Below are 14,858 nucleotides of genomic sequence, written 5' to 3'. Positions count from 1 at the left end.
GCTGGAATAGGGCAAAAATGGTGCCATTCTATAAAGAGGGGAATAACAGCAATCGAGAGAATTACAGACCAGTCAGCTTTACTTCGGTATCTGGAAAGATAATGTAGCAAATAATTAAGCAATCAATTTGAAAACACCTAGAACATAAGGAGGTGATAATAAGAGTCAACATGTATTTGTCAGGAACAAGTCTTATCAAACCAACCTAATAGCTTTCTTTGGCAGGGTAACAAGCCTTGTGGCTAGGGGGAAGTGCTAGATGTGGTATATCTGAACTTTAGTAAGGCTTTTGATACTGTCTCGCATGACCTTCTCATAAACTAGAGAAATGCAAGATAGATGGAGCTACTATAAGATGGGTGCATAACTGATTGGAAAACCATTCCCAGAGAGTAGTTATCAGTAGTTCACAGTCAAGCTGGAAGGGCTTATCGAGTGGGGTCCTGCAGGGATCAATTCTGGTCTAGTTCTATTCAATCAGTGATTTAGATAATGACATAGAGCAGGGGTGGGCAAACTTTTTGACCCAAGGGCCACATCTGGGTGGGGAAATTGCATGCAGGGCCATGAATGTATGGCTGGGGCAAGGGGTTGGGGTGCAGGAGGGAGTGCGGAGTGTGGGAGGGGGTGCGGTGTGGAGGAAGGGACTCAGGGCAAGGGGTTGGGGCAGAGGAAGGGCGCAGGGTATAAGGGGCCTCATGGAAAGGGGTTGGGGTGCAGGAGGGGGTCATAGTGCGTGAGGGGGCTCAGGGCAGTGGTGCAGGGAGGGGTGCAGAGTGCATCAGGGGGCTCAGGGCAGTGGGTTGGGATGCAGGAGGGGTGCAGGGTGTGGCAGGGGGCACAGGGCAAGGGATTGGGGTGCAGGAAGGAGTGCAGGTGTGGCAGGGGGCTCAGGGTAGGGAGTTGAAGTGCAGGAGGTGGCTCAGGGCAGGGGGTTGGAGCGCAGGGTGTGGCAGGGGGCTCAGGGCAGGGAGTTGGGGTATGGGGTGCAAGAGGCATGCGGGGTGCAGGCTCCAATCTGGCACCACTTACCTGGAGTGGCTCCAGGGTGGCAGTGGTGCGCAGTGGGGCCAGGGCAGGCTCCCTGCCAGCCTGCGTTGGCCCCAGCCCCACACCGCTTCGGGAAGCAGCCGGCACCACGACCCTGTGGCCCCTATGGGAGGGGAGGCAGAGGGCTCCACGCACTGCTTTTGCCGGTGGGTACCTCCCCCGAAGCTCCCATTGGCCATGGTTCCTGGCCAATGGGAGCTGTGGGGGGAGGTATCAACAGGCAAGACCAGCAAATGTAGCTCTCTGCTCCCCCTCCCCTAGGGGTCACAGGATCCAGCCCTTGGGCCGTAGTTTGCCTACCCCTGACATAGAGAGTACACTTATAAAGTTTGCTGATGATACTAAGCAGGTTGGGGTTGCACGTGCTTTGGAGCACAGGATTAAAATTCAAAATGATCCGGACAAACTAGAAAAATGGTTTGAAGTAGGATGAAATTCAGTAAGGACAAATGCAAAATACTACACTTAGGAAAGAACAATCAATCACACACACAGAAAATGAGAAAGGACTGCCTAGGAAGGAATACTTCAGAAAGGAGTCTGGGGGTCATAGTGAATCACAAGCTAACAGTATAACATTGTTGCAAAAAAAGCAAACATCCTTCTGGGATTTATTAGCGGAAGTGTTGTAAGCAAGACATGAGAAGTAATTCTTGATCTCTACCACGCACTGATTAGGCCTCAGATGGAGTATTGTGTCCAGTTCTGGGTGCCACATTTCAGGAAAGATGGGGACAGATTGTAGAACGTCCAGAGAAGGGTAACAAAAATTATTAAAGATCTAGAAAACATGACCTATGAGGGAAGTTTGAAAAAACTGGGTTTGTTTATTGTGGAGAAGAGAAGACTGAGGAGGGACATGATAATGGTTGTCATGTACGTAAAAGGTTGTTACAAGGAGAGAGAAAAATTGTTCCGCTGAGAGTAGGACAAGAAGTAATGGAGTTAAATTGCAACAAGGGCTCTTTAGGTTGGACATTAGGAAACAATTCCTGTCAGGGTGGTTAATCACTGGAATAAGTTGCCGAGGGAGGTTGTGGAATCTCCATCATTGGAGATTTTTAGAGCGGGTTAGACAAAGACCTGTCAGGGATGGTCTAGATAATACTTAGTCCTGCCATGAGTTCAGGGGACTGGACAAGATGACCTCCCATGGTCTCTTTTGATCCTGTGATTCTACAATTCAGTGGAAGGCTCTGGAAGAGAGAGGGAAGGCAGTGAGGAAAGGCTTCCCCCTCCCCACCATCAGAGCCTTTCCTTGCTGCTGCAGTCTTTCCCTGAGGTAGGGAAGGGTTTGGCGCTAGGGAACTGCCCAAGCTTTCCCCCACTGCCTCTCGCAGCTCAGGGCGTCTTTTCCTGTGGAGGGGAAAGGAACCAGCAGCAGTGAGGCAGCTGGATGTTACTCTGCTAAAAATAGCAGTGTAGATGGTGATCCAATGCTTTGGCAAATTGAAAGTGTGTAGAGCATATACTCACACACGTACCCACACTTTTCAGGTATGTCTTTACTCTACTTGCGTAAGCCATGCTTACCATCTATACTGCTATCTATAACCCTGCTGGGGGCATATGCCAGTAGGTACTCTACATGCTACTGAAAGAAGGGTGCAGTGTAGACATACCCTTTTTCTTTATATTATAGAGGCTAATGGTTTTCTGCATGATGTCAGAGGGCTTTTCTTTTATTGTTGTAGGACATGGAAATCAATATGTTTTTGTCTAATTAAAAATAGAGGAAAACATCTAAGTGCTAAATATTATGGCCTTGTATTTAAGAAGTATAATGATTGTTTATTTTGCAGCTGAGTGTGGTGGTCGAATTCATGCTGCTACTTCTGGTCGCATATTATCACCAGGTTACCCAGCACCATATGACAACAATCTTCATTGCACTTGGATTATAGAGGCAGATCCAGGGAAGACAATTAGGTATATGCTTAATTTCAATTCTTAATGTCAGTTGTTAATGTCTATATTTTGTAAATGAAACTCTATGGCAACTAACTACTACACAATACATTATTTTACATTCTGTATATATAGTCCAGTACTTTTTATTATTCATATACTAGATACCACAGAACAGTTAGAAGAGACATGTTATGTTATGTGCATGTTCAATATATTTTAGCTTCATTTAAGTGATAAATACTTGGAAAACCAGGTTTTAAATTCAGTCTTTGTGGATGGCCAAATTCAATTTTCTATTGAATTAGGCCGGGATATTATTACAGATATTTGTATTGCAGTAGCAGCTAAGCATCCTTTTCAGAGATCAGCTTCCCATTTGGGACTATACTAATATGTTAAAAAGACAATCCGTGCCTCAAAGAGTTCCCAGTTGAGATTATACTCTTAAATCTGCATGCTAACCTCAGTCCACTCTGTAAGTCAAATGTCCATGGGAGGTTTGTCCAAAGAGTAGAGGTAGAATATAGCAGTTATGAATTAACTGAACTTTAAAAAGATGATTTTTTTCTAGGCTCTTAGCTGCCATTGAAAATCTCCTCCTTAATTGTCGTAATGTATTTAATACCCTATTGTCACATTCAACGTTACTCTTCAATATGAAAACCTGTGTGATATGGAATACTCAATCAAAATCTATTTTGTTTTGTTTGGCTGAACCTAGCATAGAATGCCTAGTACCCTGCCTAGAGTGCTTGGACACCAGAGTCTATGGAATTTTGGGTCTAACTTGATGCGTGCCTGGTGACAGATTCTCACCTGGAATTAATTGTCATAGGCCCTTTGCCTTCAGTGAGGATATGGCAATTAACACCAGCTGAAGAAGTCTGTTGTGCTTTTATTTTGCAATCCTGACCCATTAGCATTACAAATGTACATGGCACTTTACAGAACAAGGATAACACTCCTGTCCTGGCCACCAAGAGCCTAAATAAAAATAAGACAAGATAGCATTGCAGGAAAAAGAGACTCTGAGGGTTACTAATGATGACAGGAAGGACTTTCTGAAGAGGTGGGAATTTGAAGGAGAGTGGGCATGTGTAATGGATAAGGAACAGGGAGACTGCTCCATGTGTAGGATGTAGGCTCAAAATATAGATCAGGAGAAGAATGTAGGAAATGGGAAAAGGTATGAGAGAAATAAGAGCAGAACAGTTATCATAGAATCATATAAAGGTATGTCTGAAAGGGACTGCAAGAGGACCTCTCATCCATCCCCCTGTGCTACTGCAGGATTAACAATACCTAGACCATCCCTGGCAGATGTGGGAGGCAGAGGCAAAATGAGAAGCTTTAATTTTATGCAGTAATACATTGGAAGCCAATGGAGGGATTCAAGAAGTGGACATCTGGGAACTTCTGAAGTACAGAAAGGACTGGAAGGCTTTTATTCCTCCTTCACTTTCCTATTCCATCAGGGAGGAGGCAGTACTCAGCTTGTGGCATCTAATAAATGCTGCTCACTGGCCTGGCTATTCATTCAGAGGTAGGAGTGCTGATCTTTAGAGGTTCTAAGTGCAGGTTTCCTGCAGTTATCAGGGAATGGGTAAAATAGAACACAAAATTTCACAAATATTGGCCATATTTAGATGGCAGATTTTAGCTTGTACTCATGTTTTTTGAGAAATTTAATATTCAGACAGATAACAGCTCGTGAGCAAAAAGTATTCAAGAGCATTACAAATGAAAGTCACATTGTCCTTTACAAATATTCTTATTAATGATTTTTTTATGATTGTAATGATCTTTTGTGATTTTAACATATTTACTGATGGACAATGAAATACCAGTGTTGTACACCAATGAATGAAGGGGTCGGAGACATAACACACCTACCAGATATGCAGTAATTGGACTTGTATAGAATATTAGCTGTCTCTTATTTTTGAGAAAATGGTTAATAAACAGTGTATTACTTTATTTTTGAACAGGTCAGAAGCCTTTTACATCTGAAATTAAAATAATTAATCTATGAATAAGCTTTAAACTAGGAAAAGACAAGTCTATTAATTGAAATGCACATTTTTCTTGCAATTTCTTCTTCTTCTTCTTCTTCTTCTTCTACTTCTTCTTCTTCTCAGAAATAAAAGATAAATGTATTCCCATATGACTAAACCAAGTGATGAATTCACTCCATTGCAGGTGAATTCAGTGCTTCATTTACATTTTAATAAGAATTACAAATTTGAAATTAATAAAGAATGAAATGAGGAAATAAAAAAACACAACAATTTTAACTAGCAAACATATTTAATATTTATACATTATCATTCTTCAGAGTGAAGATTTTTAAAAATTGAAATTACAGTAAATGCAATGTTGTGCTTCTGATGTGATGCTCCTGAATAGTAACAGAGTTCTGTAAAGTTTGTTTTTACATCTAATATTTTAACTTTTGTAAAATGTAGACTACATAATTCCATTGTGATGCTAAAAGCATTTATTTAGCTTTTTGGTACAGAATCAATGACCTAATTTACCAAGAGATCATGGTTACAGCATCAGTATATAAGGTTCTGGTATTTCCAAATCTCCATTGTTAGACTCTAACTGCCAAATTCAGAAATCTTTCTGAGGTGACTTTATCTCTCTCTCTCTCCCTGTATTTTTAAATAGCCATAATACTCTCACTGATCTGCTGGATATTAATGTTCTTGTACTCCAGCCCTAAGATATATGAATAGTACTGTTTTCAAGGTAACAAAGGTTGAGGGGCCATGCCCAGAGAAATTAACTTTTATTTTCATTTTCTTTGTTTACTGAATTACTCACTTTAGACAGTTCCTTGATCTGTAATAAAATGAGTGCATTGTGCTGAATTACCAAATGGAATAGTGACGAGGAATTTATTTAAGTGGATAGTTTAGCATGTAACATGTTGTACATGCAAGTCAAGAGACATAACTTAAATTCAGATAAGAGGAGGCTCCGTTCTAATAGTTTTAGTGCTACTTAATCCAAAAGAATAAAACCTCCAAAATGAGGTAGTTGCTATTTATTGAATGTTGTCAAACATGCCATGGATGCTCTTTATGTTGGGAGAGCACTGATATCTTAGCAAACATCTCAGTTTGCAGTTCGGGGCCTGATGCCATCATAACTATTCATTTCAATGGCATTGTACCAGCAAAATACTGATATAACATAGAATGGACCCAGAAATATAGTAATTCACATGCTTTACTGTAGTGTGAAAGACGGGAGAAATGAACCCGGTCTCACACATCCCTAGTGAGTAATGTACCCTAAGCACCGGGCTAATGATTATAAAGGAGGGCCCTGCTCATCCTCACACCCTGCTCTGTTTCTTGAACAAAATGGCTTGTGTGATTAACTCCAGGAGAAGATTCACAGCTGAAAATCTCAGGCCAATATAGACATCAATTTAGGTGTGAAATGTAGGTGGCAAATTAGATGGCAAATTACCTGAAAGTGTTGGGGTTCTGAGGGAGTCCTCCTCCTTTCCCCCTCTTGGCCATCTTCTGTGAGTTTAAGTGTGCTCTGAGCACACCTACCAGGTTGGATCCCAAAGGAAAGAAAGGAAGTCCAGTGCCTACTCTGAAGATCCTGCTGAGGATTAGCCATGAGTTATAGGTGCCTAGACTGAGGTGACTGTGAATATGCTCGCTGATAGAAACGTAAGCACATAGGAGACTTTAATGGTGGAAACTCATGTGCCGAGAGAGTCTAGGTACCTACAGGGTTGGGTGATAGCTAATCGGGGGTGTTGAGGATCTTACTGGTACCTAAATATTGTACTTAAGCACCTATAGTGGCAGATAGGTGCCTAAATCTTCTGTGTAGTTAGCCCTTTCTCTCTAACTTATAGCAAAATGCACTATTCTCTCTGACAATCTGGTTCAAAAAGTCTTTTGTCATTAGACCTTCCTGGGTTTTATACAATTTCTTGCTGAAGTGGGGGACTGGAACCCCTCTATAAGCTTCCTCCAATCATGTGCTTTTGCACAGGTACAGGAGCTTTTGCTGCTTCAAATAGCTCTGACAGATTCCGCAGGGATCTGTCTTTATATATACACACACACACACTCTCTCTCTCTCTGTCTGTCTGTCTCATACACACACACACACACACACACACACACACACACATGTTGGCAACACTCAGAAAGCTTGTCATATCAATAAAGTGTCACTGAATTGAGAAAAGAAGAACAGAAAACAACCTGAAGGTTCAGTTCATGTAACTTAGCTTCCATATATCTCAGAGTTTTGTTTTTGTTTTTCTTTCTTAACTGGTATCCATCTGTTTTGAGGTCCAGTGCCTTGCATTTAAGATAATGCTGCACGTAGTTGCCTTTTGGTAGAGGGACTTCAGTTTCCCCTGTGACTGAGATCTGCCCATTCCCCTTAGAAAAAGTACAAGACAATAAGAGGGTTAGCTGTCAGAGAGCATATGGGTAGCCAGTCTTAGAAAACAAAGAACAAATAAATGAATATGACAAGCTTACCAGTTAGAAGTAATTACGTCCCTTTTGAAAGTCCAGTTGTCCTAGCGCACTTTCTAACATCACTCTGCCATGCTGCAACTGAAAACTTGTTTTAAACTAACCTCCTCTGTAGTAGAAACCTAACTTTCATGAATATCTTCTATTTAATTTCCCAGAAGTGACATTTGAATAGTAATGTATGACCACTTTATAGCAAAGGGGGCCTCTTTTTTTAAACAGAATAGCTTCATAAATTAAGTGCACTGTATATGATGTAAAGGAATTGCATCATCTGCATGTTTAAATATCAACTCTAATAAACACAAAGGTTATGCAAATCTGAAGTTATATTTAAATAGTTCATGATAATTTTGTGTTAAATTGAAAATAAATAATAAAGGTAATGATGCAACCCATTTTTAACAAGCATCATTAAAGGCTATGATTTGCATATCTTCAATTGTTCATTGTTTCCATTTTACCTATAATTGCTCTTTACTGGCTAACCATCTTATAGATATGTACTTAAAAAAACAAACAAACAGAACCTCTATTCAAGAATTGAATCCTTGATTTGAGCAATATTGTGCATGATAGAAGGAAATTGCTGGAAAGAAAGCAAAACATACAGTAAAAACAAAAATAGAAACAGAAAATATTTTAAAGGAGTGTTTGTGGGGGAAAAAACAGCTAAAATCATTTTGGGTGGAGGAGCATAGTTTCTGCAAACCATTATGCATATTCTTAACTATACTCGTATTCATAAAGTTAAGCACTTGGCACTAATGTGAGCACAGCTGAAATACTGTGTCCAATTCTGGTGTCCAAAATTTGAGAAGGATACTTATATATTGGACAGAGAAGAGCCATAAGAATGACTAAAGGTTTAGAAAACATGCCTTATACTGACAGACTCAGCGCTTAATCTCTTTAGTTTAACAACAACAACATTAAGGGGTGTCTTGATTACAGTGTAATAGTACCTATGTAGGGAACAAATATTTAACAATGGGCTCTTCTATCTGACAAAGAAAGATATAGCCTGCTCCAGTGGCCCGAAGTTGAAGCTAGACAAATTCAAACTGGAAATACAGCATACATTTTTTAACAATGAGAGTAATTACCCATTGGAACAATTTAAGGGTCATTTAAGGGTGGATTCTCTATTACTGAAAGAAAAGGAGGACTTGTGGCACCTTAGAGACTAACCAATTTATTTGAGCATGAGCTTTCGTGAGCTACAGCTCACTTCATCAGATGTTTACCGTGGAAACTGCAGCAGACTTTATATACACACAGAAATCATGAAACAATACCTCCTCCCACCCCACTGTCCTGCTGGTAATAGCTTATCTAAAGTGATCAACAGGTGGGCCATTTCCAGCACAAATCCAGGTTTTCTCACCCTCCACCCCCCCACACAAATTCACTCTCCTGCTGGTGCTAGCCCATCCAAAGTGACAACTCTTTACATAATCAAGTCGGGCTATTTCCTGCATAGATCAAGGTTTTCTCACATCCCCCCCACCCCCATACACACACAAACTCACTCTCCTGCTGGTAATAGCTCATCTAAACTGACCATTCTCCAGGTTTAAATCCAAGTTAAACCAGAACATCTGGGGGGGCGGGGTAGGAAAAAACAAGAGGAAACAGGCTACCTTGCATAATGACTTAGCCACTCCCAGTCTCTATTTAAGCCTAAATTAATAGTATCCAATTTGCAAATGAATTCCAATTCAGCAGTTTCTCGCTGGAGTCTGGATTTGAAGTTTTTTTGTTTTAAGATAGCGACCTTCATGTCTGTGATTGCGTGACCAGAGAGATTGAAGTGTTCTCCGACTGGTTTATGAATGTTGGATTTTACTAAAACTAGACAAGCCATTTACAACGCACACTTTGCTTCTCTACAAAAGAAAAAAGACACTAAACTTTCTAAACTACTACATGCTACAAGGGGCCACAGCAATGGTTCCCTCACCCCACCTAGCAATATTGTTAACCTATCCAACTATACTCTCAGCCCAGCAGAAGCAGCTGTTCTATCTCGGGGACTCTCCTTCTGCCCCTCCACCCCCACGAACATGATACAGTTCTGTGGTGACCTAGAATCCTATTTTCGACGTCTCCGTCTCAAGGAATATTTCCAAAATACCTCTGAACAACATACTAATCCACAGAGGTCTCCCTGCCAACACTACAGAAAGAGGGATTCTAGATGGACTCCTCCTGAAGGTCGAAACAGCAGACTGGACTTCTACATAGAGTGCTTCCGCCGACGTGCACGGGCTGAAATTGTGGAAAAGCAGCATCACTTGCCCCATAACCTCAGCCATGCGGAACGCAATGCCATCCACAGCCTCAGAAACAACTCTGACATCATAATCAAAAAGGCTGACAAAGGAGGTGCTGTTGTCATCATGAATAGGTCGGAATATGAACAAGAGGCTGCTCGGCAGCTCTCCAACACGAGTTTCTACAAGCCATTACCCTATGATCCCACTGAGAGTTACCAAAAGCAACTACAGCATTTGCTCAAGAAACTTCCTGAAAAAGCACAAGATCAAATCCGCACAGACACACCCCTGGAACCCCGACCTGGGATATTCTATCTACTACCCAAGATCCATAAACCTGGAAATCCTGGGCGCCCCATCATCTCAGGCATTGGCACCCTGACAGCAGGATTGTCTGGCTATGTAGACTCCCTCCTCAGGCCCTACGCTACCAGCACTCCCAGCTACCTTCGAGACACCACTGACTTCCTGAGGAAACTTCAATCCATCGGTGATCTTCCTGATAACACCATCCTGGCTACTATGGATGTAGAAGCCCTCTACACCAACATTCCACACAAAGATGGACTACAAGCCGTCAAGAACACTATCCCCGATAATGTCACGGCTAACCTGGTGGCTGAACTTTGTGACTTTGTCCTTACCCATAACTATTTCACATTTGGGGACAATGTATACCTTCAGATCAGCGGCACTGCTATGGGTACCCGCATGGCCCCACAGTATGCCAACATTTTTATGGCTGATTTAGAACAACGCTTCCTCAGCTCTCGTCCCCTAAAGCCCCTACTCTACTTGCGCTATATTGATGACATCTTCATCATCTGGACCCATGGAAAAGAAGCCCTTGAGGAATTCCACCATGATTTCAACAATTTCCATCCCACCACCAACCTCAGCCTGGTCCAGTCCACACAAGAGATCCACTTCCTGGACACTACAGTGCTAATAAACAATGGCCACATAAACACCACCCTATACCGTAAACCTACTGACCGCTATTCCTACCTGCATGCCTCCAGCTTTCACCCTGACCACACCACACGATCCATCGTCTACAGCCAAGCTCTGCGATACAACCGCATTTGCTCCAACCCCTCAGACAGAGACAAACACCTACAAGATCTCTGTCAAGCTTTCTTACAACTACAATACCCACCTACAGAAGTAAAGAAACAGATTGATAGAGCCAGAAGAGTTCCCAGAAGTTACCTACTACAGGACAGGCCTAACAAAGAAAATAACAGAACGCCACTAGCCGTCACCTTCAGCCCCCAACTAAAACCCCTCCAACGCATTATTAAGGATCTACAACCTATCCTAAAGGATGACCCAACACTCTCACAAGTCTTGGGAGACAGGCCAGTCCTTGCCTACAGACAGCCCCGCAACCTGAAGCAAATACTCACCAACAACCACATACCACACAACAGAACCACTAACCCAGGAACTTATCCTTGCAACAAAGCCCGTTGCCAATTGTGCCCACATATCTATTCAGGGGACACCATCACAGGGCCTAATAACATCAGCCACACTATCAGAGGCTCGTTCACCTGCACATCCACCAATGTGATCTATGCCATCATGTGCCAGCAATGCCCCTCTGCCATGTACATTGGTCAAACTGGACAGTCTCTACGTAAAAGAATAAATGGACACAAATCAGATGTCAAGAATTATAACATTCATAAACCAGTCGGAGAACACTTCAATCTCTCTGGTCACGCAATCACAGACATGAAGGTCGCTATCTTAAAACAAAAAAACTTCAAATCCAGACTCCAGCGAGAAACTGCTGAATTGGAATTCATTTGCAAATTGGATACTATTAATTTAGGCTTAAATAGAGACTGGGAGTGGCTAAGTCATTATGCAAGGTAGCCTGTTTCCTCTTGTTTTTTCCTACCCCCCCCCCCCAGATGTTCTGGTTTAACTTGGATTTAAACCTGGAGAATGGTCAGTTTAGATGAGCTATTACCAGCAGGAGAGTGAGTTTGTGTGTGTATGGGGGTGGGGGGGATGTGAGAAAACCTTGATCTATGCAGGAAATAGCCCGACTTGATTATGTAAAGAGTTGTCACTTTGGATGGGCTAGCACCAGCAGGAGAGTGAATTTGTGTGGGGGGGTGGAGGGTGAGAAAACCTGGATTTGTGCTGGAAATGGCCCACCTGTTGATCACTTTAGATAAGCTATTACCAGCAGGACAGTGGGGTGGGAGGAGGTATTGTTTCATGATTTCTGTGTGTATATAAAGTCTGCTGCAGTTTCCACGGTAAACATCTGATGAAGTGAGCTGTAGCTCACGAAAGCTCATGCTCAAATAAATTGGTTAGTCTCTAAGGTGCCACAAGTCCTCCTTTTCTTTTTGCGAATACAGACTAACACGGCTGTTCCTCTGAAACCTCTCTATTACTGGTAATTGCTCTAGGAACTACTGTGGGGAAGTTCTAAGGCCTATGCAGGAAGTCAGACTAGATAATTGTAATAGTCCCTGCTGGCCTTGGAATCTATGAATCTTTGAAAAAGCAAGTGCATAATTCTTTCATGGATTGAAACCCAATATCATGCTGATGAAATATGTACTATAAGATTTCCTAAAAATAGCACTTCCTCTTTAAGAGGGAGAAAAAAAGTTTAAAAGCCTTTAATTAGCCTCTTTGCAAATCTCCAATTGTGTACAATTAGAAGGAATTTAACAATAAAAAATATTATTTGTTTTGGCCAAACACAAGTCATTGGACTTAATACAAGGCTAACTGTGTGAAATTTAATGATCTGTGATGTATAGGAGGTCAGACTATATGAAGTAATGATTTCTTCTGGCCTTAAACTCTGAATCTAAGGATAATATTAAAAAATAGACATGATGTAGGAATGTAGAAAAGGAGCATTTTTCAGGGAGTTCATTGTTTTGTGAAACTATCCCTAGAGAAAGCAGTGCAAAATTTCAATAAGTGGCATAAAGTTGTTTTTCTTTAGTTGGCTTATAAAGTGCAAACATTCAAATATTTTCAGGGAACAGATGCAGAAATTAATAAAGATTTTGAATATTTGCTGCTTTTTTGAGAAGCAAAAGCAAAAAATAAAAATCTCTGGGAGAGAGAAAAAAAGAGAGAGGGAGAGAGATAAACTGGCACTGTGCTCTAAAGTTTAACTAGTTTGGGATCTCACAGACTCACAGACTTTAGAGCCAGAAGGGACCAGCATGATCATCTAGTCTGACCTCCTGCACATTGCAGGCTACCGCACCTCACCCACCCTGTCCTGTAGCAGGCCCATCATCTCTGGCTGAGTTACTGACATCTTCAACATGTGATGTAATGACATCAAGTTACAAAGAATCCACCATTTACTCTCCTCCAGAGCAGCAAGTGATCCATGCCCCATGCTGCAGGGGAAGACTGCCCCAGAAATCCACAAAGCCAGGACACTAAGCACACTAATGTGTGGGGCACTGTGCAGGGGACAGTCCCTAACCTCAGTAGCCCAAGGGAGCAGAGCGTCACACTGTGCCTGGCTGCATTAACTGCCAGGAAGTTGTGCCAAAAGCATCCCAACAGCCTAACAGTAAAGTGCAGCAGGAGGGGGTGGACCAGGAATCTCTTAGTGCCAATGGGCTAGGGGCACAGAGGGGGTGCCTGGATCTCTTGAACTAGGAGAGTAAACCATTTTCAGAGTGGTGGAATTAACTTTGAGAATGTCCTGCCTACCATCCCCAAGACATTCAAGCCTAGATCCTGTTAGTTTGAGTGGTCAGGCCATTTTCCTCAACTGTTGTTCCATCCCAAGAACAGAAAAGCCTCTTAGGGCCTGATTCAAAGCCAATTGAAATCAACAGAACAACTCCCATTAACTTAAGTATGCTTATGTATGCAGGACATGTAACTTTTTATAGATTATTATTATTATTAATCTGAATATATCAAAGATTGCTAGACATTCTACAGACAGGTATGAAACCAAAATTATACCTGAGACTTACACACAAAATAGATTAAACTTAATACCTTGAATTGTACCAAGAAGTGAACAGAAAGCAAGTGAAGTGATCCAGTGAGTGACTTGTTTACCTCCCACCCCAATTAAGCCATCTTAAAAAAAGGGGGGTAGGAGGTAGAGGGGGAACAGGACTTCACAAAAAACAGATGCTGCATCTGAGCTGAGCTTCTCCTGGAAGAAAATTGCAAGCATTTTATAGGATAGGTTTTGAACCTCTTGCCCTCATTGGTGAGCTGCTAACATCTACGCACATGAGTAAGTCCTTGCCAGCGTGAGCATAATCTATCTTAATGAAAATAGAAATAAAAATAAAATGAGTATCAATTAAACACTTTTAAGATATCTGTATCCATTCTAATACATTTAAGAAAATATTCAGATAAATATTATGTAGGCTCAGCTTTTGGTCTGTTTTTACATTAGTGTGTAAAATATTTCCTCAAATATACATATCGCAGATAGGGTTTTCCCACCTGGGAATCCAAATACAATATCGATCAGGTGTCTTGTGATAGGTATGTTATCACCTAGTATTTGCTGCAGTTGGCATAATTTAATGTAACACCTAACTAATTCAGCTAGTATTCTTAGTTTTATTTACATGTGCAGTAGAAATGTTGGTTCATGGAGTTCTGATCTCTTAAAAACCTGATAAAGGTAGGCTACATAGACATAATGCCTATGTTTTAATGTACAATGTATGTTACTCTTCCTTTGCAGTCTGCATTTTATTGTTTTTGACACTGAGGTTGCCCATGACATCCTGAAAGTGTGGGATGGTCCTGTTGAAAGCAGTATTCTTCTGAAAGAATGGAGTGGTTCAGCCCTTCCTGAGGATATCCATAGCACCTTCAACTCACTGACGTTACAGTTTGACAGTGACTTCTTCATCAGCAAGTCAGGCTTTTCCATCCAATTCTCAAGTATGTGACTCCTCTATTATCTCAAATACAATTAGGTGTGATCATTCTTGTGTGCACAAATACACATTTTTTCTCTTCTGGTAGGCTTGTTAGTCTTTCCTAAAGAGAATCTTTTTTTTTTTTTTTAAATTTACACAAAATACACTTATGGGTCATGGTAGGGTCTTAG

General features: G+C 41.5%; 1 protein-coding gene across 2 annotated transcripts in view; it reads left to right on the top strand.

The window, feature by feature from the left end:
- CSMD1 (CUB and Sushi multiple domains 1) overlaps positions 1 to 14,858 on the top strand; it is a 2,003,711-nt gene that overhangs the window by 1,610,286 nt on the left and 378,567 nt on the right. For both annotated transcript variants that reach the window (XM_073336216.2, XM_073336215.2), the window contains exons 25-26: positions 2,853 to 2,979; positions 14,487 to 14,689. In XM_073336216.2, coding sequence (XP_073192317.1) covers positions 2,853 to 2,979; positions 14,487 to 14,689 — 330 coding nt within the window. The remainder of the gene's footprint in view (positions 1 to 2,852; positions 2,980 to 14,486; positions 14,690 to 14,858) is intronic.

Source organism: Lepidochelys kempii, chromosome 3 (genome assembly GCF_965140285.1).
Source record: "Lepidochelys kempii isolate rLepKem1 chromosome 3, rLepKem1.hap1, whole genome shotgun sequence".
Lineage (NCBI taxonomy): Eukaryota > Metazoa > Chordata > Testudines > Cheloniidae > Lepidochelys > Lepidochelys kempii.
Note: the sequence above shows the minus strand (reverse complement) of the source record. Positions and strands in the feature narration are given on the sequence as shown.